Source organism: Oncorhynchus keta, chromosome 2 (assembly GCF_023373465.1).
Source record: "Oncorhynchus keta strain PuntledgeMale-10-30-2019 chromosome 2, Oket_V2, whole genome shotgun sequence".
Lineage (NCBI taxonomy): Eukaryota > Metazoa > Chordata > Actinopteri > Salmoniformes > Salmonidae > Oncorhynchus > Oncorhynchus keta.
This window is the reverse complement of record NC_068422.1, coordinates 36,855,433-36,881,294: the sequence shown is the minus strand read 5'-3', so window position 1 is coordinate 36,881,294 and position 25,862 is coordinate 36,855,433. Positions and strand designations below refer to the sequence as shown.

Sequence of the window (25,862 nt, the reverse complement as noted above, 5' to 3'; positions counted from 1 at the left end):
CCTGTTGCCGACCCCTGCTCTACAGTTTGTGTATTCTGGCAGGGGAAGCTCAGCTCTATACGCTCCCTCTGGGTTTCTGACCTGGTTTTGTCTGACTGAGTTTGACTGAGAATTAATTAACCCTTCACTGCTGTCACTGCCACCAAGACCACAGGAAGAGTGGGTTCAGAAAAGGGTTTAACAGTGTGTGTGTGTGTGTGTGTGTGTGTGTGTGTGTGTGTGTGTGTGTGTGTGTGTGTGTGTGTGTGTGTGTGTGTGTGTGTGTGTGTGTGTGTGTGTGTGTGAGCACATGTTTCTATGTAGGTGTGCATGTCCTATGGTTGTCTACGTTAATGTATTGTCATTACAAATTGGTGACACACGCCACCAAACCATGGGAGGTTGTGAACATTAAGGGACAACATGCAGGTGATTGTAGGAGAGGTTACTTTCCTGAGAACATACCAGTGATTTTTCCAGATTTTCAGTTCTTTGTCAACGTAATCGTTTAGGAATCCTTAACTGCAGTCACGTTCTTCTGTGTTTTTTTGTGTATGTGTGCACATACATTTGTTTATTTTTGTTTATTTGTCGTGTGTCGGTTTAACTTTATGTTGGCAGGTGATGATGTTGATATTTTACTGTAATCTTTTGTTGATCCGTTAGACATTAGATGGAAATACACCATATGTGTACTTCACTGATTTGGGTTTGAATAGGGTTGGGGAGTAACTGATTACATGTATTCTGTTACATGTAAGGTATTACAAAAAAAGGTAACTGTAATCTGTTACCAGCAAAAATATTGTAATCAGATTACAGATACTTCTGCAAAACTGATTACTTCGAGGATTACTTTTAAATTCAGGAAGGATGTTTGCAGAGAAAAAATCCTTGACACTTCTGTTATCTCAATGACATTTCAAATCAGCATTGAAAAAAGGCACAAATGTAAGTTTGTTCCACCTGAGCGAGTCTGACAACAAGTCAGAGACCACTATGATGACCCACCAAATAGGTTTGATGGATTGCAGGAAAAGAGCAGGAATAGGCTACAGTCCAAGCTAAGTCTTCGAATGGTGTGACTGCTGTCGACATCCAAAGATTATCCAACTTGAATAAATGCTTGGAGGTATGGATGACAACAGTGATGTGGTCCACGGTGATACTGACATCACGTATTATTTATATCTACATCGCGCATTGATGTGAATCACATTGCTGCTCTCTCATTTAGCGATTTGCACCTTATGGATTGTGGTTGTTGTGGATGGCTGTTCACAAATCTACATGTGTTTTTTAACCCAATAATAGTTGAATTCAAGAAGTTTAAGCTGCCTATCGATCATTGATTTTGAAACCAGTGGACAGCCAGTGAAAAATGTGCTCTTGCAACAGCTGCATAGTGCGGATCCCAGCCTATGGAATCTACTGGGGCTTTTATTGCTCAATCTAATTCATACTGATAAAAAAAATTAAGCCATAGGCCTCATGGACACATGCTCAAACTCGCCCACTTTTAATAGACTTAAAGGGACAATCTGTAGTTGCTACATCAATTGATTTTATATATATAAAATGTATATTTCATTCTTGAAGAATATAACTTAAGTGCCTTATGAGCTTAGTTCAACTGTCACACTCCACGAGAACCCAAAATATGTTCTTGTTTTTCTCCAATGTTTGTAAACATTGTAAATGTAAACACATAGTGTATAGCCTCATAACATAGATAAAACAATCATTTTGATATCATGGATGGTCAGTCCTTGCATCCATAGCCTCTGTCTATTAATCTGAGAGTGGTTACATTTCTCCAGGCCCATCCCTCGGCTGTTTACCAAAACAGAGGCGGGGTGACCATTTTGTTATTGTTTCATCTGTGGATTTGCCCTTTAAACTGCTGCATATTATCAATATAAAGTGTCACCAACAAAAAGGTAAACAATAGGCCTGAAGCAAATGCAGCATATGGCATTCATTTTTCACATGTAGATAGCACTTTTCAGTCGTGCTCAAAGCATGCTATTCCATGAGCGCAGCATTTATTTTTCAACTCGAATCAATGAGCCCAATCAGTCCTCCATGACAAGAAAATAAACAACAGAGTAGGGCTGGTTATTAAGTCCTTAGTTTTGGGGTCGTGTTCAGGTATAACAATTTGTCTAATCTATATTTACCGGTCCTATTCTTGAAGATCAAAGGGCATAACATTTATTGGAATGACTTGAATTCTGATCGACTTTGGTTTTTAATGTAAAGATATCATTTCATCGTATTATTATATGTAGTAGAAAGCGATGGGTTAGAAGAAGCCTACATAACCAACCCATAAAGTCAAATTTCACATCCATATATGGCCAGCGATGTCAACATTAACATTGATTTGTCCTGCAATAGATGTTGTTCAATGGGTAACATACGTTTTTGTCTTCTTCTAATGCCTGCCACCCCTTTAACTAGGCAAGCTAGTTAAGAACACATTCTTATTTTACAATGACGGCCTAACCTGGACGACGCTGGGCCGATTGTGCGTCGCCCTTTGGGACTCCCGATCACGGCCGGTTGTGATACAGCCCCGGATCGAACCGGATGCCTCTAGCACTGAGATGCAGTGCCTCAGACTGCTGCCTGACTCGGGAGGATTACAACTGTAGCAGATTACATTTAGAAAGTAACCTACCCAACTCTGGTTTTGAAAATAAACGGGATGTTTTGTGAAGAAAGGAGGAAGGGGGAAGCAGGAGGGAAATAACAGTGTGTGAAAAGGAGGGAGAGGGAAAGTGGGGAAAAAAGGGGCTGGCATTCTTAAAATGCTGTGAAGGCCAGATCACAAATAATAAAAGTGAGAGTGAGGGAAAGGGGGAAGGGGAAAAAATAAGGGAAGGAAAATGTGTTGAGTGCGAGCAGAGCGAACGGAAGACTGAGTTGTCCACGCCAGGAGCGCCGCACCACACCACTCGTTTTGACTGGAACTCCTTTATGGATTTTTTTATTTTATTTTCATTTTTCTCTTTTTTTTTCTCCTACGTAGCTGGGGCTCTCTGGTTTGCTCACTTGTTTTCCCTGTCTTTTCTTCCTTTCTTTCTTCCTCGCTCTCGGCCTCACACAAAGGCTGGTGGAGAAAGCCTGCGATCTAAATAGCCAGAACGGAGTGTGCAGTAGGGAGGGAGGGATAGAGAGGAAGACAAAGACGGAGAGAGGAGATATTTGCGATCGACGAGAGGAGAAGAGAGAAGATTTGCTGGCGGATGCTGACTGGAAAAGAGCTGTTTATGCCCCGGAGGTAAAAGAAGTGACGCTTCTTCTCAATCCGAGACTATTCATAATCCCCCGACCTAACCCACCCTGCCCTGACCCCCTCCTACCCCCCTACTGCCCCTGTTACCCCCCACACAGCTCTCAAGTATGGAACAGCTGAGGGTAAGGTGAAGGGTGCTTTTGGACAACGAGTGGCGGATAGAGACTGTGCAAGAAGAAAGGAGAGAGGGAAGAGGAGGGAGGGGGAGAAAGAGAGGAGGAGGCAGCGGAGGGGATACCCTCAGGACACACTCGGAGAATCCCCCCTGCCCACTTTTTATTTTTTTTCTTTCGTTCAGCCATTGTCATGTGCCTCCCTTAATCTGAAGAATGTGGAGACCGCATTTCCCAGGCAAGGAGCATGTTTCCTGTTGGTTGTTCTGTGTGTGTGCGTGCGTGCGTATGTGTGTGTACCTGTGTGGGGTGTCATGTATGGAAGCATGTGTGTAGGGGGGGTTCTGTACGGCTCGAGGCAATTGAACCTCAGCCTGTCTGCAATGACGTGTGTCATGAAAGAATGTGTGTGCATCTGTCTCTCTACTTGGCTTGAAACCAGTGAACTCTGTAAATCAAAAGGGAAGGAAAGCGAGTGAGTGAGCAGAGAAGAACGAGGGGGGGTTGTAATTGAGTGTTGGGAGTGTTGGGGGGTGGTCATTGAAGAATGGTCATGCATGTTTCCAGGAGTATGAGTGAGTGATGTCTGCGTTTGTGTGTGTGTGTGTGTGGTGTGTATGCATGTTCTTATACAGTGTTTAGCTACATTGTAAACCGTATGTAGTTATTACCACATTAAATCCTAGAGAGTCTGTCTACATGGCAGGCAGTTGTGTGTGTGTGTGTGTGTGTGTGTGTGTGTGTGTGTGTGTGTGTGTGTGTGTGTGTGTGTGTGTGTGTGTGTGTGTGTGTGTGTGTGTGTGTGTGTGTGTGTGTGTGTGTGTGTGTGTGTGTGTGTGTGTGTGTGTGTGTGTGTGTGTTTTCCTCCCTGTGGTGTATGTATGGTCCATGTGTGGTAGTTTCCTGTGTAAAGAATGCCAGTGTGGTTGAATGGGAGCTGAAGTGTGCTGTCCACTAGTCGCCTGCTTTTGTCTCTGGCCCCCCCAACTGTGCTCTAGAGAGTGAGCCTCTCTGGGGAAGCACAAAGGCTGCCATTTAGGAAGACGGACGTTCTTTCTCATCTTCCTCCCTCTCTCTATCATGGGTCTCATTATCTCTCATTCGCTCTCCCCCTCTCCAGCTCCTCCACTCTCTCTTGTTTCCTTGTATCTCTTCTCCCTTTCTCTGTCCCAATTTCTGCCCTTTCTTTTGGCAGGGGAGGGGTTGGTTGGTGGGGCTGGTGACAGGGCAGGGGAGGGGTTGGTTGGTGACAGGGCTGGTTGGTGGGGTTGGGGGCAGGGGAGGGGTTGGTTGGTGGGGTTGTTGGCAGGGCAGGGGAATGTTTGGTTGGTGGGGTTGGTGACAGGGCAGGGGAGGGGTTGGTTGGTGACAGGGCAGGGGAGAGGCTGGTTGGTGACAGGGCAGGGGAGGGGTTGGTTGGTGGGGTTGGTGACAGGGCAGGGGAGGGGTTGGTTGGTGGGGCTGGTGACAGGGCAGTGGCAGCAGGGTGGTGATAAGGGTGGTGGAAGATGGCAGGCAGAGGGAGGACAAGCAGGGGCTTTGTGTGTCTACAGGGGGGATAGAGTGTGTGTATGTGTGTGGGGGGGGGGCGCCGATATGGTCCAGATGGGGTCTGGAAGGGGAACCTGCCAACGACAGAAGATGATATGTTCTTTACCCTCTTGCTCTCTCTTTCTCTTGCTCACACACACACATATACACACACAGTATGCACCTTAACTCATGTTATGGCCCCATGCTGATTCATCCTGTACAATAGTGAGTCCTGACCTTTTCCTTATTCATTCTATATAGGGGCTTAGAGGAGGTGTACCGGGAAACGGTGTGTGTCCATGTGTATTGTGCATGTGTTTTTATTTGTATTTTATGCATGTGGATTGAGAGCTGGCCCTCTGAGGCAGTGCAATGTTCCTGTGCTCTGGCAGAGCTCCAGTAGAAATGAGAGAGAACTCCAGAGAGAGAAACGCTGTCGTCTCACTACCCATCCATGTACTGTCTCTGCACCAGGACTTAAACCATGCTGCTTTTGGCTATTGACCAGCCAAAGAGACACATTACACTTATTAATTCTCCTGGCATATATTGATACACAAAGACATAACACATTCACATACCTCTCTTTGTTATTTTCTTAGTTGGAGTCAGAACCTCTTTCTCTCGGTGTACCAGTTTTGGAGGCCTGTTAGTTTGAGTGAAGATGTCTGTCTCACCACTGGTTTGCCATATTGAGTCAGGAGAGTGAGACCCCCACTCTGAGCCAACCTGTAACCATGGCCTCAGCTAGGGAGTTGCTAGGTAACAAGAACCAGCTGTTGGTCCTAAGCCATTGAGCCGTCTTGGCTCTTCATCTACAGTAGGAAAGAGAGCAGTTTCTATAAAACCCCATTCTGAGCTCGGCGACCGCACCGCGGCAGAGCCCTGACATCACCATGCCATGGAAAATCCTCCTCACTTCCTTTTGTTTTTTCATTTTTTTATTGTTCAACGGGCTGATGACTTGAGGCCAGGGTAGAAATATTGACTCCTTCACACACATATTTGAGTCGCTGTGTTTGTTCATCTTTCACACACTCACATCCAAGAAAGAGAAGGAGAGAAGGGCAGAATGAGGGTGGACGGGTGATGAAAGCCATTACGAGCTATTCCCGTAATTAGGGATGGGGGTTTGATTTTTTTTTTTTTTTTACTATTCGAATAGAATCATACATTGTTGGCGGATATCAGGTATTCTAAATACATGTATTTCTTTGTATATGTTTGTTTATGTATACTTCTGTTTTTAACCTGAGCACTGCTGTTCAAGAGAGAGAGGCTGGCGCTCTATTGGTGCAGCTGCAGAGGTGCTGGTGTGTGTGTGGTCAGATTAGTGCGAGCAGACTGAAGGAGAGAGAGGCAACTCGGCTACAGACAAGACTAGATAACGTGTAGGACCCACAATGTTATTTATCCATCTCATATAACTGCCTGTCTTGACTAGAGTAGCCAGTTAGCTATAGCTAGCTAGGCTAATTAAGGCCACATGTTGTGATTTCTCCCCAATTATTCAGATAAAATAACAACCTACCTGTTGGTTGGTCATTGTAGCCTACTTTTTCTCATTTTGCTAACTTTAATTTCATAATTTAATTCCCATCTTGCATGGCATTAGTAAACAAACTCTCCACTAGCTAGACATTGAGCCTCTTTGCCGATTTGATTGGCTAACATAAACAACAAGCTACACAGGTGAAGGCTACCAGTCTTTTTATGGGGGCACGTCATAACTAAGTTGAAAAGTTTGTTGTTTTATAAAATGTATAATTTGGGGCCTCTCGAGTGGCGCTGTGGCCTAACAGAGTTGCTGGGCCCAGTGCACGCTGAAGCGGTCACCAGGTGTACGGTGTTTCCTCCGACACGTTGGTGCGACACATTGGTGCGGCTGGCTTCCGGGTTAGTGGGCATTGTGTCAAGAGGCAGTGCAGCTTGGTTGGGTTGTGTTTTGGAGGACACATGGCTCTCGACCTTCGCCTCTCCCGAGTCCGTTCAGGAGTTGCAGGGATGAGACAAGATTGTAACTACCAATTGGATACCATGAAATTGGGTAAAAGTAAACAAAAAATATATGTATTATTTGAAATGTCATGGTATATTCATGTATGCAACAAAGTCACATGGATATTAAAATTTAGAAAAGGCCTTTTCAGTGTTGTCATTTTTTATCTTGCAAAAAGGAATACTCACACTAGTATTCGAATACTAAAGTCCGTTCGGATATTTGAATAACCCTGCACATTTCTCCCCATTAATCTGTTGCGGAAAACCTGATTGGAAGATAGGGGGAGAGCAACACTCCCTTATTTAGTCAAACTATCTCACTGTTTTATTAGCCAGTATGCTGAACTGTTTGTTTCCAGATGGGACATTGTTGCTGGAGATATGCAGCATGTAAATAACAGCGTAGCGGGTATGTGAGACAGTCTTTGGTGTCTCAAGGTGGTTCATTTCTACCTCAAAGCTGGGTCTTGTGTCAGGAAACTCGTACAAACAGCTGACAGCTAGAGTCTTTTAAAGTAACAGGGCAATGAGGCACACAGAAATATCACATCATATCACCAATTATTTTATTTGAAGGGTGCTTTGAAAAAGGGTACAAAGTGAGTTAGCTTACAAATGACTGCATACAATAGGATGGCAGCTACTAATGAAATACAACTCAAGTTCCAAGAGAAATTGATGAGAAAATTCAAATGAGAGATTGTTTCTCAATTGTTCTGCTCTCATTTGGATACGATTCTCCTCTAAATCTGTGACTCTCACCCTCTGGCAGCGGAGAATAAGAGTTGTCTGATCAGGCATCCAAATGGGAACTAGACACCCCATCGTATTCTCTGAGGGAAAAGCACATTTCTATTCATGTTTTTTTTCTATTTCTGTTGTCAGAATCCAGAAAGGTTTTTAGTTGCAGAAAATCTGGGCTTTATCTGTGGTTGGATGCTCATGTCTCTCTGCTCTCTGACATCTTCGTTCATACTGGCCTGGTGTCAATCTCAAGGTCATCCCGGGAGCAGTAGCACAGCAACACTGCATGGTGGTGACACACTCCCTTGTGAGTCTCAGAGCAACGTCATCTATTGGTTGTGTTAGTGTTCTGTGATAATAATGCAGAGGAAATCCTCGTAAAATGGTCTACATTTGTTTCCACTTAAGCAAATAGACCATTCAGTAGCTCAGGGTGTAGTAATTGATTATCTATTAACTATGGTGTATCATTGAATCAAATTGGTGGCTTCAAAAGTTACAGTGGCATCTTTATTCACTAAAACAAAGGGCTCATTTTTTATTTTTTTCCCCCCTCAAAATGAGCCTCATATTTTGTCTAGAGTGGAGTCTCTCCACCCTGTTTTGACTAGTGTTTACCCCTGCAATGGTTTCCTATGACACAGGTGTTGGGTGGGGCTCAGGCTAGCCTGCCAAACTCCCACGGTGCTAAACAGACCAATGCCTTTAGTACAGAGGAGGGTGAGATACATTGCCAAGTTGGATTAAGAAGCCTGTAAGTGCTGATCTAGGACCAGCTGTGGTGGTGGGTTTGATTGGACACACAACTGTAACTTCGTCTCTGGTTCCCGGAACACACAGGTTCCTGGCGGAGGAAATATATCGGGACCTAGGAACTTCATAGTTTCACTTCACAAGTAGGAACTTTATAGTTTTCCCTGGGTAGTTTTCATTTCAGTGATCCTCAAGGGAGAGAGTCCGACCCTATTAGCTGTCTGTTCCTGTTAGCAAATTGGTTGAGAATCACTGCTTGGGTATCTAAGTCTTGGTGTCTCTGGCAATGTTACTTATCACATGAGTGTGGTTCACAGAACCACGTGGGTTGCACAAGCACTGGTCCTGGACCAGCTGTGGTGATGAGATCCCAGAGGACACATCAGTTCTGTAATGATGTGGGATCCCATGGGGAACAGAGCTCGTCAACAAGAGCCGCTGGACTGGATGGATCCACTCCAACTGTGTGTGTGTGCCTGTGAGCAGTGTGCACATACAGTGCCTAAGGAAAGTATTCAGACCCCTGGACTTTTTCCACATTTTGATAAGTTGCAGCCTTATTGTATAATCGATACAATTGTTTTTTTCACTCATCAATCTACACACAATACCCCATAATGACAGGGCAAAAACTGGATTTTAGGACCTTTAGCTCATTTAGATATTTTTTTTAAAATAACTGAATATTATATTTACATAAGTATTCAGACCCTTTATTTAGTACTTTGTTGAAGCACCTTGGGCAGCGACTACAGCCCTGAGTCCTTGTGGGTGTGACACTACAACCTTGGCACACCTGTATTTGGCGAGTTTATCTAATTCTTCTCTGCAGATCCTCTCAAACTCTGTGAGGTTGGATGGGGAGCGTTGCTGCACTGCTATTTTCAGGTCTCTCCAGAGACCTTAAGTACAGGCTCCAGCTGGCCACTTAAGGACATTGAGAGTTGTCCCGAAGCCACTCCTGCATTGTCTTGGCTTTGTGCTTAGGGTCGTTGTCCTGTTGGAAGGAGAACCTTCGCCCCCAGTCTTAGGTCCTGAGCGCTCTGGAGCAGGTTTTCATAAAAGATCTCACTGTACTTTTCTCTGTTCATCTTTTCCCTAATCCTGACTAGTCTCCCAGACCCTGCTGCTGAAAAACATCCCCACAGCCTGATGCTGTAACCACCATGCTTCACCGTAAGGATGGTGCCAGGTTTCCTCCAGACTTGACGCTTGGCATTCAGGCCAAAGAGTTAAATCTTGTTTCTCATGGTCTGAGAGTCTTTGGGTGCTTTTTGGCAAATTCCAAGTGGGCTTTCATGTGCCTTTTACTGAGGAGTGGCTTCCGTCTGGCCACTCTCTAGCATAAAGGCCTGATTGGTGGAGTGCTGCAGAGATGGTCGTCCTTCTGCAAGGTTCTCCTAACTCCACAGAAGAACTATAGAGCTCTGTCAGTGACCATCAGGTTGTTGGTTACCTCTCTGACCAAGGCCCTTCTCCCCTGATTGCACAGTTTGGCCAGGCAGCCAGCTCTATGAAGAGTCTTGCTGGTTCCAAACTTCTTCAATTTAAGAATGATGAAAGCCACTGTGTTCTTGGGGACCTTCAATGCCACAGGCTGCATATCCCGAGGCTGGATTTTAACAGGCTAATCTAAAAACAAGGCTCCCTAAATTTTATCAGCATATTGAATGCGTGACTCGGGCTGGCAAAGCCCTGGATCATTGTTACTCTAACCTTCGCGACGCATACAAAGCCCTCCCTCGCCCTCCTTTCGGAAAATCTGACCACGACTCCATTTTATCGCTCCCAGCCTATAGACAGAAACTAAAACAGGAAACGCCTGTGCTCAGGTCTGTTCAATGCTGGTCCGAGCAATCAGATTCAACACTTCAAGATTGCTTCGATCACGTGGACTGGGATATGTTCCGCATAGCGTCGGACAATAACATTGATGAATACGCTGATTCGGTGAGCGAGTTTATGAGCAAGTGCATCGGTGATATTGTACCCACAGCGGCTATTAAAACCTTCCCCAACCAGAAACCGTGGATTGATGGCAGCATTCGTGCAAAACTGAAAGCACGAACCACTGCTTTTAATCAGGGCAAGGCGACCGGAAACATGACCGAATACAAACGGTGTAGCTATTCACTCCGCAAGGCAGTCAAACAAGGTAAGCGTCAGTATAGAGACAAAGTAGAGTCGCAATTCAACGGCTCAGACACGAGAGGTATGTGGCAGGGTCTATGGTCAATCACGGACTACGAAAAGAAAACCAGCCCCGTCGCGTACCATGATGTCTTGCTCCCAGACAAACTGAACAACTTCTTTGCTCACTTTGAGGACAATACAGTGCCACCGACACAGCCCGCTACCAAAACCTGCGGGCTCTCTTTCACTGCAGCCAACGTGAGTAAAACATTTAAACGTGTTAACCCTCGCAAGGCTGCTGGCCCAGACGGCATCCCTAGCCGCGTCCTCAGAGCATGCATAGACCAGCTGGCTGGTGTGTTTACGGACATATTCAATGAATCCTTATCCCAGTCTGCTGTTCCCACATGCTTCAAGAGGGCCACCATTGTTCCTGTTCCCAAGAAAGCTAAGGTAACTGAGCTAAATGACTATCACCCCGTAGCACTCACTTCCGTCATCATGAAGTGCTTTGAGAGACTAGTCAAGGACCATATCACCTCCACCTACCTGACACCCTAGACCCACTCCAATTTGCTTACCGCCCCAATTAGTCCACAGACGATGCAATCGCAATCACACTGCACACTGCCCTAACCCATCTGGACAAGAGGAATACCTATGTAAGAATGTTGTTCATCGACTACAGCTCAGTATTTAACACCCTAAAACCAGAGCAGCCCCCTATCCACATCGACGGGACAGTAGTGGAGAAGGTGGAAAGTTTTAAGTTCCTTGGCGTACACATCACGGACAAACTGAAATGGTCCAACCACACAGACAGCGTGGTGAAGAAGGCGCAGCAGCGTCTCTTCAACTCAGAAGGATGAAGAAATTTGGCTTGTCACCATAAACACTCACAAACTTTTACAGATGCACAATCGAGAGCGTCCTGTTGGGCTGTATCACCGCCTGGTACGGCAACTGCTCCGCCCACAACCGTAAGGCTCTTCAGAGGGTAGTGAGGTCTGCACAAAGCATCACCTCGGGCAAACTACCTGCCCTCCAGGACACCTACACCACCCGATGTCACAGGAAGGCCAAAAAGATCATCAAGGACAACAACCACCCAAGTTACTGCCTGTTCACCCCGCTATCATCCAGAAGGCGAGGTCAGTACAGGTGCATCAAAGCTGGGACTGAGAGACTGAAAAACAGCTTCTATCTCAAGGCCATCAGAGTGTTAACAGCCATCACTAACATTGAGTGGCTGCTGCCAAGGTACTGACTCAAATCTCTCGCCACTTTAATAATTACAAATTGGATGTAATAAATGTATTACTAGCCACTTTAAACAATGCCACCACTTATATAATGTTTCCATACCCTACATTGCTCATCTCATATGTATATACTGTACTCTATACCATCTACTGCATCTTGCCTATGCCGCTCGGCCATCGCTCATCCACATATTTTTCTGTACATATTCTTCTTATTATTATTATATTCTACACTTGTGGGTATCAGGTAGTTGTTGTGAAATTGTTATATTACTTGTTAGATATTACTGCATGGTCGGAACTAGAACCACAAACATTTCACTACACTCGCATTAACATCTGCTAACCATGTGCATGTGACCAATAACATTTTAGTTGATTTGATTATCTGTGCCTCGACACAATCCTGTCTCGGAGCTCTAAGGACAATTCCTTCTACCTCATGGGTTGGTTTTTGCTCTGACATGCATTGTCAAGTGTTGGACCTTATATAGTCAGGTGTGTGCCTTTACAAATCATGTCCAATCAATTGAATTTACCACAGGTGGACTCCAATCAAGTTGTAGAAACATATCAAAGGATGATCAATGGAAACAGGATGCACCTGAGCTCAATTTTGTGTCTCATAGCAAAGGGTCTGAATACTTATGTAAATCATGTATTTTTGTTTTGTCATTATTGGCTATAGTGTGTAGATTGCTGAGGAAATTGTAACAAAATGTGGGAAAAGTCAAGGGGTCTGTATACTTTCTGAAGGCACTGTATGTGTGTGTGTGTACTGGTGAGTTTGTGCACTTGTGCGTGTGTGTGCATATCTGTTAATCTTCACTCTATTTTCAGATTATCCAGAACATGTATGCATACATTAGTATTGCATTATGGCATTAAGAACATATTGTCACAGTATGGCGCTGTAGCACATGACGTGATGTGACTTGCATTTCACACAGGGTGGATGCATGACTTGCCTCATGTGTCTTTTCTCCCAGGCTGCTTTAAGAAGCTCTTCAGAATTTGTGACCAGGTTTTAGGACCTCATTAGTCTCTCATTAGTATCTAATTAACCAGCAATGTATCATGTATTTAGCACAGCTTCTTATTCAGTCTTATTAGGGTGCTAGTATTAGCCACAAGGTAATAATGAATCGTAAGTATATTGACCCACTTCCTACAGTGTTGCCAGTTTTTTGCCAGGCTCTTATGAGCGGGGGGAGGGAGAGAGGGAGAGAGAATATATTCCCAACCATAAGGCCTATTGGACCTGCACACTGCAGCAAATACACTACATGGCCAAAGATATGTGGACACCCCTTCAAATGAGTAGATTTGGCCGTTTCAGCCACACCCGAGCACACAGCTATACCGAAGGAGAGAGACCTTCTGCTCCCAGCTAATAGGGTATTTGAAACAAGTTATTTTCACCCATTCTGTGCTATGTTAATCGGGTTATTAGGAGACTCTGGTGTGTCTCTGTGGAGCACTATAGCTATATTCACCTCACTCTTCCAGGGATATTGATGCTGTAGGTACCCTATTCACTCAATTGTAAAGAACAATGTTGTCATGGCAATTTCCTTCCTCTGCACTCCTTCATGTACAAGGCAGTGAGAATGTATTGACACAGTGACTGACACACTAGCCCATGATCAAATCTATGCACTAGCCTTTCCGAGCTCCTCCACACTCACATGGATCGTTGGGGACCTCAGTGGATATGGGCAGTCTGTCACAGCTGTGACATTATACACGATGTCTGTAGGTGCGTTCTATAGGTTGTACTGTGTGAAAATATGTTCCTCTACCATCCCCTTGTGATTTTACCCTCCCTGGTTACTGTCACCAAGGTGAAAATTCATACATTTACTAGGCTGGGTTCAGTTTAGGATTTAGTGGTTAGCTGTTTTTTGTTATTACAAAAAAACAAAACAATGGAGAACAAAAGAGTGTTATTGTGAAGCAAAATATTTTGGTGTTACATTCTGACACATTTCTATGTATTCTCTTTTTGTATTCCTGATGCTATCTTGTGTTCTCATTCGACGGGCACAGGTTACAGTTCTGGAGACAGAGTGCAGAGAGAAAAGCTCAGATCTGTTCCCCAGCAGCACAGATGCCACTAAATAAAATATTTTATAATCCTGCCCAAATCCTGTAATCACCATGACAACAGCAGTAGGGAGCGATGGTGTTCACTTCCCCACTTTCCTTTTTTTGTTCCATTCTGTCCAGTCACTCTTCTCTTTTTTTCTCTGTTTCCTTATTGAATTGTACATCTGGAGGTGGCTAGGTACTGTAGCTCACTGGTGTGTTACCATTGAAGCTCCAGGGATGGTGGTATTGTGCGGTGTGTGCAGAAGGTTGAGAGATTGTGGTCTATAGTATCAGGCTGTAACAGATACAGAAGACAAGTGCGTGTGTGATTGCTTAGGTGTGTGTGCGTACACACACACACACACAAACTGCCCCTGCAGGGTTGTGATAGGGTGGGAGTGACCTCATGACGTGAAAGGCCTTGTTCCCTGGTATCTGGAGGTACCTGGAGTCACATCATGAGACACAGAAAAGGTGTTGGTTATTTCAGGAAGTGTTGAGTGTGTGTTATTGATCTGTCTTACTAGGTGAGAGGGAGATGATAGTGGAAAAGAGCACTCAGTCCAGTTTGAGTCAGAGCATTCATTGTATCAAACTGTCAGTCTTCACATCGAACGTCTTGTTTATGTGCATGGTTGTGAAAAGATTGCATGCGCACATCCAATGTCTATGAGAAGGTTCTGTTAAAAAGAGACTGCACATGGCAGTCTATACTCCCATGTGGTTTATTTTTGACAATCCCCGACCCTTCAGGTTTTCATGAGGTTCCCTGTGTGTCTTACAGTACTCTACTGTAACTGCTGTGTGTCTTACAGTACTCTACTGTAACTGCTGTGTCTTACAGTACTCGACTATAACTGCTGTGTGTCTTACAGTACTCGACTATAACTGCTGTGTGTCTTACAGTACTCGACTAACTGCTGTGTGTCTTACAGTACTCGACTATAACTGCTGTGTGTCTTACAGTACTCGACTATAACTGCTGTGTGTCTTACAGTACTCGACTATAACTGCTGTGTGTCTTACAGTACTCGACTATAACTGCTGTGTGTCTTACAGTACTCTACTGTAACTGCTGTGTGTCTCACAGTACTCTACTGTAACTGCTGTGTGTCTCACAGTACTCTACTGTAACTGCTGTGTGTCTCACAGTACTCTACTGTAACTGCTGTGTGTCTCACAGTACTCTACTGTAACTGCTGTGTGTCTCACAGTACTCTACTGTAACTGCTGTGTGTCTTACAATACTCTACTGTAACTGCTGTGTGTGTGCTTTAGGGAGGCTCCATAATTAAAACCTCTCTCACTCTCTTTCTCTGTATCTATCTCTCTCTCCTTCTCTGTGTATCTCTCTCTCTCTGTCTCTCTCGCTCTCGCTTTGTGTCTCTCTGTGTCTCTATCTCTCTGTGTCTCTATCTCTCTCTGTCTCTATCTCTGTCTCTCTCTGTCTGTAGGTATCCGACCCCAGATCATGAATGGGCCCATGCACCCTCGCCCCCTAGTGGCCCTGTTGGATGGACGTGACTGTACAGTCGAGATGCCCATCCTCAAAGACCTGGCCACAGTCGCCTTCTGTGATGCCCAGTCCACACAGGAGATCCATGAGAAGGTACAACACACACTTACCCACGTACGCACACTGTTTCAGGCACTGACACGAGCATGCATACACATACATGCACATGCTATACACTGAGACTGTATGAGTTTCTACAAAATAATAAGCCTTAACAATGTGCATGTCCTCAATTCAAACTGTAGCTCTTTTCACCTCCCCCTCCACTCCTCCTTTTCCCCTGTATCCCCCCCCCCCCCTCAGTTAGATAGCAAATGTTCAGTTTTTCCAAAAATATTATTTGTGTTGACAAATCGCTCTGTTTTCTTCATCACGTTTGGGTAAGAAAAACCCCGAAAATTAAGTCATTACAACGCAAACTTTTTTCCAAATTAACTCCATAATATCAACAGAAACATGGCAAACATTGTTTAGAATCAATCCTCAAGGTGTTTTTCACATATCTATTGATGATAAATTATTCGTGGCAGTTTAGTTTCTCCTCTGAAGAAATGGAACGCGCATGGACCTAGAGATTACGCAATAATTTCGACGCAGGACACCTAGTAAATGTAGTCTCTTATGGTCAATCTTCCAATGATATGCCTACAAATACGTCACAATGCTGCAGACACCTTGGGGAAACGGCAGAAAGTACAGGCTCATTCTTGGCGCATTCACAGCCATATAAGGAGACATTGGAACACAGCGCCTTCAGAATCTGGGGCATTTCCTGTATGAAATTTCATCTTGGTTTCGCCTGTAGCATTAGTTCTGGGGCACTCACAGATAATATATTTGCAGTTTTGGAAACGTCAGTTTTGTCTTTCCAAAACTGTCAATTACATGCATAGTCGAGCATCTTTTCGTGACAAAATATCTTGTTTAAAACGGGAGCGTTTTTTATCCAAAAATTAAAAGTATGGTTGTATTCAGCGCATGTGACAAATAACATTTGATTTGGATTTGAACCTGACAACTATTAGAATTTCTGCAACTAGGAAATGGCGGTGCGATTTCTGTATATTGCACCTTTAACAAAGCAAAGCAATTTCCATGTATTGTGTATGTTGACCTTACAGTTGATCAGCGTCAAAAGCCCAAACAATCCGTGATAATCATGTTGTCTGTGATCTTGTCAACAAGGTTTGTTGACATCTTTTGTCAGAAAAGGAGATTTTGAACCATTTAAAAATATATATTTATATTTGGGTGTAACGCACAGAGGGAGCAAGTGAGATTGGAAAATAGAAAAGGCTAGATGGATGGAGGGAAGGAGAAAGTGAGAGGAAAAACAGGACCCGGGTTCTGTTGACCTCTTGACATGCTTCTCTCTGGACCCTGGCCTCTCTGTGCTACCCTGTTCACACACACCAAGGCCTTCTGTCCAAACAGCTGTTGTTTGCACGTACATTACACAGCGAGGCAGCCTACCCTGGGTGTAGAAATATTGACAGAGCTCCCGCCTTTTGTCTACGAGTCAGCAGAGACAGCAGAAGTGGCACTTCACACACACGAAAGGAGAAAGGGCCGCACACTCACACGCAAACAACCCACTAACATTGGCTCAAACACAGAGGCTCAAATACAAACCAAACAATACACACACATGCTGACTCACATTTACACATAAACACACAGCCCTCACCTCTCAAAGACACAAATTCACCCACTTTCATCATACATACTGAAACGCACACTACTGCCTCTCTGCATGCATCGCCTGAGAAAGATGAGCCAAGTTAGTTCCCTGACAGGAGCCTGAATCTGTATATTTCTCCCCAGTGAATTACATAGCATTACAGCACTATTAGGAGGTTACAATGACTCACTATCCATTTCAAAGCAGTGCTAGCGTGCTCTCGTCGTGTTTTGGTGCTGACTTACCACTCTCGTGTTGTGTTGTGTCGGCTAAAGGGTTCGCGTGCTTGCACGTTATCTCTCCCTCTGATGTCAGAACAATGTAAGCAGTTTAACCATCTGTTTGTGGACTGTGAGTGAATTGATACAAATGAGTCATTAGCGTTATATCAGCTTTGATCTGTACAATAGAGTGGTGTACTGATAGCATTCCACACCACACAAACTCTCCTCGCAACATTTTGATCTGGATAAGAAATTCTGAAAAACATCTATTGGGTTGAGTCCATCCCTCTATGCCATATCAAAGTGCTTTTTTACAACTTCTGTATATTTTAATACTGGTCCACCATCGTTCTAAAAATAATCACGCGTTCAGTTTTTCCATTTATTCTGACACATTGCTCAGTGATTACTTGCTTAATGACTCACACAGCATTGGCCATTACAACCCACAGGACGTGTTGTCTCCAGCCAAACTTGCCTCTGGCTAGCAACACAGCCTAAGCATAGATGAATGCATGAGGAGAGATTTAACCTTGAATTAGCATCTTGTGCTGACTCCAGCTAGCTCTAATAAAACCGCTATGGAAAGTCACAGCTATGCTAATCTGGCAGGCCAAGCTAATGCAGTTAGCCTGAGGAGAATTTAAATCTATTATTTACCAAAAACGCCTGACAGGGTGCACTTGCTATGGTATCTGGGGATCTGGATAAAACATCAATCCAGTTTATGACCCTGCCCGTCTCCACCCTCACCTTGTTTCCATTTACACATTCTGACAACGCAGGGCTTTTGACACGTACACATACACACACAAAAAGGGTTTATTCAAAATGTTTAAACATAATGATGAAAAGCATTTGATGATGATGATGATGATGAAGGTGCCTCTCCATCAGGTGCTGAACGAGGCAGTAGGGGCCATGATGTACCACACCATCACCTTGACCAGAGAAGACCTGGAGAAATTCAAGGCTCTACGCATTATCATCCGCATCGGCAGCGGCTACGACAACATCGACATCAAGGCAGCCGGAGAGATGGGTAAGAGAGTGAAACAGAGAGGAGAGAGGTATAAGATCAAACTTTATTGATCCCCTAAGGGGACATTTTATTGCATCGGCCAATATGACAGACACAACATAGAACCAACAACAACCCACTCCTCAGCACTGCGGCCAAGACTTTATGGAATGTAGCCTAACCAAACACTTCTTGTATACTTCAGTACATAGCATATGTAGTTGAAGTATTATCCCCTAAATACACAGACAACCGTGAAAGCATTATTAAGAAATAGTCCCCCACAGATGTCATTTTTGCCCCAGGCATGTCACTTAATAATTCAAACAAAAATCCTCAATAAACATAGTAACCTGGTGTGAAACGTGTCTTTCATTTAAAAATAGTTTTCACTATAATTATTAAACGCTACAATTTGAATCAATTTCAGCCTTTCCAAGTGGGGACATGTTTCTACATGTTTCTTGGATACTTAGTAGTTCCTTCCATAACCAGCACATTGCTGTGCACAGGGCTTCTATACATGTTTGGTGTTCTTCTTCTCTCATCCTGTCTTCCCTTTGCCAGGCATCGCGGTGTGTAACATCCCATCGGCGGCGGTGGAGGAGACAGCAGACTCCACTCTGTGCCACATTCTCAACCTGTACCGGCGGAACACATGGCTGTACCAGGCGCTCCGGGAGGGCACACGGGTCCAGAGCGTGGAGCAGATCAGAGAGGTGGCATCCGGAGCCGCCAGGATCCGAGGAGAAACGCTGGGCCTCATTGGCTTTGGTGAGTCACAGGAGATGTTGGTATTTGGCAAGAACACACTCTGATAGTGCTTGGTTCACATACACACACAGCCATAACTTTGTGATCCTTTTCTGACACTGTATTCGTGTGTACGTCTACAGGTCGTTCAGGGCAGGCGGTGGCAGTGCGGGCCAAGGTGTTTGGCTTCAACGTGATCTTTTACGACCCGTACCTGCAGGACGGTCTGGAGCGTTCGCTGGGTGTTCAGCGTGTCTATACCCTGCAGGACTTGCTCTACCAGAGTGACTGTGTCTCCCTGCACTGCAACCTGAATGAACACAACCACCACCTCATCAACGACTTCACCATCAAACAGGTACACACACTTGCAGGCAATTAAAACATACACCCATACACACACACAATGCTAAAATAGGCCATAATTTACCATTTACAGTACAGTGCTGTGCACCCAGCCTCGTGGCCAAGTTGGTGATCAACACTGTCACCTACAGTCTGCTTTTAAAACTGCATGCTGCTGTCGACGACTAACATCCATTTCCTCTTTGAAATGTGAGGGCCGGTCTCAAGGCAGAACCTGGTTAACGTGTTAATTATATATTCATATAAACCATAGAAAAGTTTCTTAAAGAACATCACTACTTTGTTGCCAAAAGATCTTTGTTTGTGCGTACGTGCGTTGGTGTCTATGGCTTGTGCCTTTTACAGATCAGATACAACTAGGACCCTGAATTTCAGTTTTTGTCAAGATGAAGGGATTACTTTTATCCAGATACTCTCATTTAATCTCTGTCTCTCTCTTTTGGAACACAGAAGTTTTATTCCGTTAGCTCTTTGTGATTTGAATCTAAGCTGTTGGTACGAGGAGCATACTGCAGGGCACCTTAGGGCTTTATGGTTGAAAGCACCACTGCAGGCACATACTGTACAAGTGGGCTCCAACATGTGTATTCTCCAGGAGAGTGAATATCACTTAATCTCATCGCAGATATCTACTATCTATTTGATGTTAGTAAAACGGGTTTACTTTTGTTTAAGATGCGCCAGGGTGCGTTTCTGGTTAACTCTGCGCGGGGAGGTCTGGTGGATGAGAAGGCCTTAGCTCAGGCCCTGAAAGAGGGCAGGATACGGGGAGCTGCCCTGGATGTCCATGAGTCAGAACCCTTCAGGTGAGTGTGTGTTTATCTGTGTGAAAAGGTAACTTCGTCAACTCCATTATCCAGTTGTTAGCCAATCTCTTTTTCTGGTGTGTGTAGTTTTACCCAGGGTCCTCTGAAGGATGCTCCTAACCTGATCTGTACTCCTCACACGGCCTGGTACAGTGAACAGGCCTCGCTGGAGATGAGAGAGGCAGCCGCCACAGAGATACGCAGAGCCGTCACTGGTACACACACACACACACACACACACACACACACACACACACACACACATTTATCACACTTATAAACTCATTTGGAGCTGATTCTTAACTGGAATGTTTTGGTTTTTACGACGCAGGCCGTATTCCCGACAGTTTACGAAACTGTGTCAACAAAGAGTTCTTTGTTACCACGGCTCCTTGGACAGTGGAACAGCAGCAAATGCACCCCGAACTCAACGGTGCCGCGTACAGGTATCAATCACAACCAAACTGACAGTTATGTAGGGTCAGGTCCACCTCCTCTTGCATATATTGTCCACATAAGCAGGACTTAATCATTTTGATAAAAAGGGGGATACATTTTTTTCAATTGGTACAGCAGGAGTAATTTCCATGCTCAGATATATACTTTGTTTTTCCCTGTATTCAATATATGATAACTTCTTGTCTTTTCTATTTAACCTTGGTGGTATTTTAGTCTTGGTTTCCGTAGTGGCATATAGTGGAAATGAAGCGCTATGGGGAAACATTGATTAGCTACTACCATCCCCTGCTATTGTTTGTCAGGAATTCACAGTATTGACCTCTCAGTCTCTCACCCTATACCTACTGTCTCAACTGGACTGAACTACTTCTCTTACACAGCCGAGTCAACCAAACCATGGTACAGGCCATAGGAACGGGGGGAATGCAAGACAAATTATATACCTAATAGAGAACCAGGTAAATACTACCGATGCTGACCCACAGTGATAGGCTCAGGACCACCTGTGCTGATCAAAGCAGAACTGCTGTTGGTTTTCATGATACTGAAAAGTATAGTCACTGTCTGCTTTATTTACCACCCAATATACCTGCTCTGCCCACCCTCTCATTGCACCCCTCATTTACTTCCCCAAAACCAACAAATGTGGCCAAACCTAGGCACTTGTACCATGCCAAATAATACACAAATCTATTGCAAGGTAGCACATAATGGCAACCATTTGATTGTAGGACAGTCAGCGTTGTATTCCATATTCCTGCACAGGAAGTATGAGGTCTACTTGGGTATATTTGTGACATTTGTATCATTTTCCTTCTAAACCCCCCTTTTTCTCATACAGTTCAGTGTTTGTCCCCTGAGATATTCTATCAGGAATCTTTCCTTGACCTGCCATCCCTAGCCCTACACCATCCCCTTATGCCAACTATATTTTGTTGAGATCTGAGTGGTTTAGTAAATCAAGATATATTTCTCTGATACGTTTATCAGTTTCCCAAGAACAACAGATGAGGTCTTGTGGTCGTTTTGAATCCTGAATTGACATGTAAGAGTTGAATCAGTTTTCAGATTTCATGTGATGTCTGTTTTGCACCACACTCTTTCTCCAATGTGACTTTACTTTCTTTTATTATAAAATTCACCACTGAATTTGATCCTTTGCCTCATGTCTAATGTGAGGCAACACATGTTTTTAAATGTAGCAACTTAAAATGGCAATTTAAAGGATTATCAGGTTTTTGTAACCTATGAGGTATTGTTATGGTACCATGTGACCTCACCAATGTCTCCCTGGCACAGGTACCCCCCTGGTGTGGCCTCTGGTGGGATCCATGGGCCAATGGAGGGGATGGTGCCTGGGGGGGTGACAATCGCCCACACCCTGCCCTCCGGTACCCACCCCTCCCAGGCCCCGTCCCCCAACCAACCCTACAAAAACGGGGAGCCCATGAGAGAGCACATGACCGAGCCATAACTCTGCATCCAGAGACAAAGGAGTTCATATATACACAACTGACCCACCCACTCATCGACCAGCAGACTGATCGTTAGGGTTCACACAACACCGGAACCAAGTGGGGACAGTGAATATATTCACAACTGCTTCTCCAAAGTGGGGACCGTCAAAACTCATGTTCCAAGGATCCTCTTCTTTTAATTTTTTTTTATTCCTGCTTTCTGGGACACGTTGTTACCGCATGCCAGAGTTAAGGCCCGTCCACCTTGACTGACCCACCAATAAGAGAGCTTGGAAGGACAATGACATCATCTGTTACTTGCCTTCCTCTAACTCCACCCTGCCCCATTCCATCATTTCAGTTCACGTGTGTCTATTTGTCTTTCCTCTGTTCTGAGACCACCCTACAAATGAATATGTCTTTCTCTTCTTCAATGTGAAAAAAGAAATTAAGAAATGACATAGTTGTCAGACAAGTAGAAAAAGACAATTGGTGTTACCAATGCCATCAGCAGTCTCAATGGGGACCTCTAAACCCTGTCCTAGTCCATCCCTCACCCTGTAGGTTGCTGGTTCCTGAATGTACAGAAAGGATTTGATGGACACACCAGGGTTGCCAGATCTCTTGAGTCTCATGACCAGTACGAGAACAATAAGCCCAAATTTAAGTGAATATGGGACCTGAAACCGTTTGAATTTGTCCATTGTGAACATCTCTCAACCCCTGAGAACACCCAATATATTATAGAGAAAATGTTGATCTGGTAAACTCCTTTTAGACATCTAGTATCTCTGAAGAGCTTCTTCAAAGCTCCAGGTTCTGACGCACAAGGATTGAGAGACTTGCTGTAAAGGTCATTATCGCAATCTTAAGACAATGTAAACTTTTAACTGTTGATTCATTGACTTTCATTCCAACTCCGGATTCAGTAATCATGTGGTGGTCTATCACTAAAATATTGAAATAAGAAATGCATGCAAAAGCCATTCTAACTGTTAAAAGCACCTGCTTTTACATGGACCTCCACATCATGGATTTGGACATTGTCACAGGTGTTTGTATGCTAGAGGGCTCTCTTAAAATGTCCATTTTTTTTTCTCTCACCAAAAGGACCTACACAGTAGCACCAGCCAGACAGGAAAGGGTTTGGAAATTGAGGTTACTGACTCAGGAAAAATAACTTTTGCAGATATAATCTTTTTCCCCAAATTGTCTGAAAGAAAAAAAGTCTGGATCGTTCTGCGTGTTTCCACCTTTTCTTCATTGTGGTATTTTTATAAATCAAACCTCTGTTTTTTGGTGTTCAAGGTTTTTGCAGAGTCCTGTTAGATTTGTATTGCCTAGTTAAATGTTCTTATAATCATAGTCTTATGTGAACCACCCCCCCCCCCTCCCCTGTTCTTATAATGAAAGCCAGTTGGAGCTCTTGGAGGCATCGTGCACTCTGTGAGCAACATCCCTAGTGCCCTGACTTTAGCAAGACAAGGCTACTAACATATTGTTTGGTTTTTAGTGTGAGTATTTGTACAAGGTGATCTATAAAATTCAGTGCAGTTCAAATAAAAACAATGCTGTTCTATCAGGGTCTGTGAAAGTGTTTGACTTTGCTGCTTATTTATGTAATGACCTTCAGTTGACCCTTTCTGGATTTTGTGGTGTAATGGGTTTACTGGCCACATGGAGGTTATAGAAGTTCCCATTATATAATTTAGGATATTGTTATAGTACTCTCCCTTTTAGACATCCCTATAAATAACCAGGTGCACCACACGAGTCAATGTATACTGAAACGGTCAAACTACACTATCATTTTATAGACTTCATAAATTGGACATTAAAAGTTTTTTTCTCTAGCTGGCACTATAGTGAGGTCAGGCGTTTACCTAAATCTGCAACTATTGCATTACTACAAAGCAACATACAGGCGATGCACAATGTGATTATACCTAATTGTAATACACCAAAATAAGTTACAGTACAACTCAATGGCAAGGAAACCCAACAAAAAACTATGACCATGATATTTTAACTTCGGTTCATGTGCAGTCTCACATAGACAAGAAGTATACATTATAGGAAAAAAACAGGTACCATGGGTTTAACTTGACAGGGAAGAATAGCAGGACAGAGAAAAAGAAACATGAGAATTGTTTTAATGTAGACGTTGAATGTGACTTACACACTCCTCCAAAGCACCAAACATGAGGTGCTGAAGTAAACTTCCACAGATGGTTATTTTCCTCACAGCAAAAAGGTCTGCCACAAAACATCAAGATTGAAAGAAATTACAAAACGACAGAATCTCAGCTCAAAAGCTCCCAAACATAAGGAGAATTAGTTGAGATCAAGAAAAGACTTCATTTTAGCCATTCTGGGGAAAAGGGTAAACTAAACACCAATGTGTATGATCCCCAAGACCTTAGTGACACTTGTTTTGAGGTGAGAAGGGAACTTCATTTATGTAGCTTTGAAAATGACCTTCATTCAAGCAGTTAGTCAAATGTGTAGTGCTTAGTTTTAAAAGAGTTACTAAGGGGATTTTGTCAATGAAACCCTTTATCTACTTCCCCAGATGAACCTGTGGATACCATTTGTCCCTGCATTTGAATGAAGTTGCTAACGAGCATTAGCACAATAACAAAGCCTATGATAACTGCTAGTAGATGCCATTCACTGCGCTAATGCTAGTTAGGATTGGCTTGCGAAACTACCTCTAACTTCCTTTATACTGGATACAGAGACAAATGGTATCTCCCATGGGTTCATCTGACTAGGGAAGTAGATAAAGGGCTTTGTTGAGAAAATCCTTAAGTATCCCTTTAAGAATTAAATTCATAGTACACAATTGCAGCAGTTTTCTGTTGGGTGCCCTGACAAAGATGTTGGCCTAGACCATGCCCGTCAAAAAACGAACTCTTTCAACTGGAAAAACTACTAAAAAGGACAGTCATTTAGGAAGTGTACTTCATCGATGCCCATCATAAACTGATACTGGTATATTTCCTTATACTTTTTTAAACAACCACATGCATTTACATTTGAGAAGATCATTAGCGTTTGAAATCTACAATCCTTTATTTCTGTCATCCCCAAGTCTTTTTGCAGCAACAGTTTCTCTCAGTCTCTAAATGGCATATATTATGTGTGTCCTCTGCCAGGGTACGGTAATTCCCTGCCCTTTCACAGTTTGTCCATGTAAGTAAAAGAGGAAAAACTAAAAAAAGAGGGTGGACTCCTGCCTACTCCAGTTGTCACTCATCATCCTCCTCTTCCTCACCGTCAGAGAGCGAGGCACAGGGGCGGATCTGTCGGTAGCCGTCCAGCCACTTCTCTACCATCTGTGTTACCAGGGGGTGGTTCCGCCGGCGGGAACTCTTCTGCATGGCCACCAGCACTCCACCCTCTGTCACGCAGCAGTCCAACCACTCCCTCAACAGCTTCTCCTGCTGCTCCTCGTTCCCCATCTGACACACAGACAAGAAAACCATCAGCCATGAGACTACATCTCATATTTTAGAGAATGCTCTCATACAGAGAAAAAAGTGCAATTAGTGCAGCCAATCCCCCTTTTCACATTCCAGTCACTTCACGAGAATAGCGACATACTATAGTCACTTAGCAGATGGTATAATAGAACTACATAGTCAGTCAGCATGAATAGCAAAATTA

At 43.9% G+C, this 25,862-nt stretch overlaps 2 protein-coding genes across 6 annotated transcripts in view; one reads left to right on the top strand and one right to left on the bottom strand.

Annotated features, from left to right (window-relative positions):
* Positions 1 to 23,772, top strand: part of LOC118400045 (trithorax group protein osa-like) — a 129,879-nt gene extending 106,107 nt beyond the window's left edge. For 4 of the 5 annotated variants that reach the window (XR_004828955.2, XR_008076862.1, XR_004828956.2 and 1 more), the window contains 10 exons: positions 15,365 to 15,519; positions 18,229 to 18,373; positions 18,920 to 19,126; positions 19,249 to 19,463; positions 20,147 to 20,277; positions 20,365 to 20,492; positions 20,609 to 20,723; positions 21,117 to 21,194; positions 21,727 to 21,781; positions 22,036 to 23,772. Coding sequence is in view for 1 of the 5 variants with exons in the window: in XM_035796420.2 (XP_035652313.1) it covers positions 15,365 to 15,519; positions 18,229 to 18,373; positions 18,920 to 19,126; positions 19,249 to 19,463; positions 20,147 to 20,277; positions 20,365 to 20,492; positions 20,609 to 20,723; positions 21,117 to 21,183 (1,163 nt within the window). In the remaining 4 variants the exon portion in view is untranslated. The remainder of the gene's footprint in view (positions 1 to 15,364; positions 15,520 to 18,228; positions 18,374 to 18,919; positions 19,127 to 19,248; positions 19,464 to 20,146; positions 20,278 to 20,364; positions 20,493 to 20,608; positions 20,724 to 21,116; positions 21,195 to 21,726; positions 21,782 to 22,035) is intronic. The other variant, XM_035796420.2, reaches the window with a different exon arrangement.
* A 558-nt stretch (positions 23,773 to 24,330) lies between these two features.
* The window catches only part of LOC118400058 (ubiquitin thioesterase Zranb1-like), a 35,733-nt gene continuing 34,201 nt past the window's right edge, over positions 24,331 to 25,862 (bottom strand). The window contains exon 10 of the mRNA XM_052476165.1: positions 24,331 to 25,657. Within this exon, the coding sequence (XP_052332125.1) occupies positions 25,445 to 25,657 (213 nt within the window). The 3' untranslated portion in view covers positions 24,331 to 25,444. The remainder of the gene's footprint in view (positions 25,658 to 25,862) is intronic.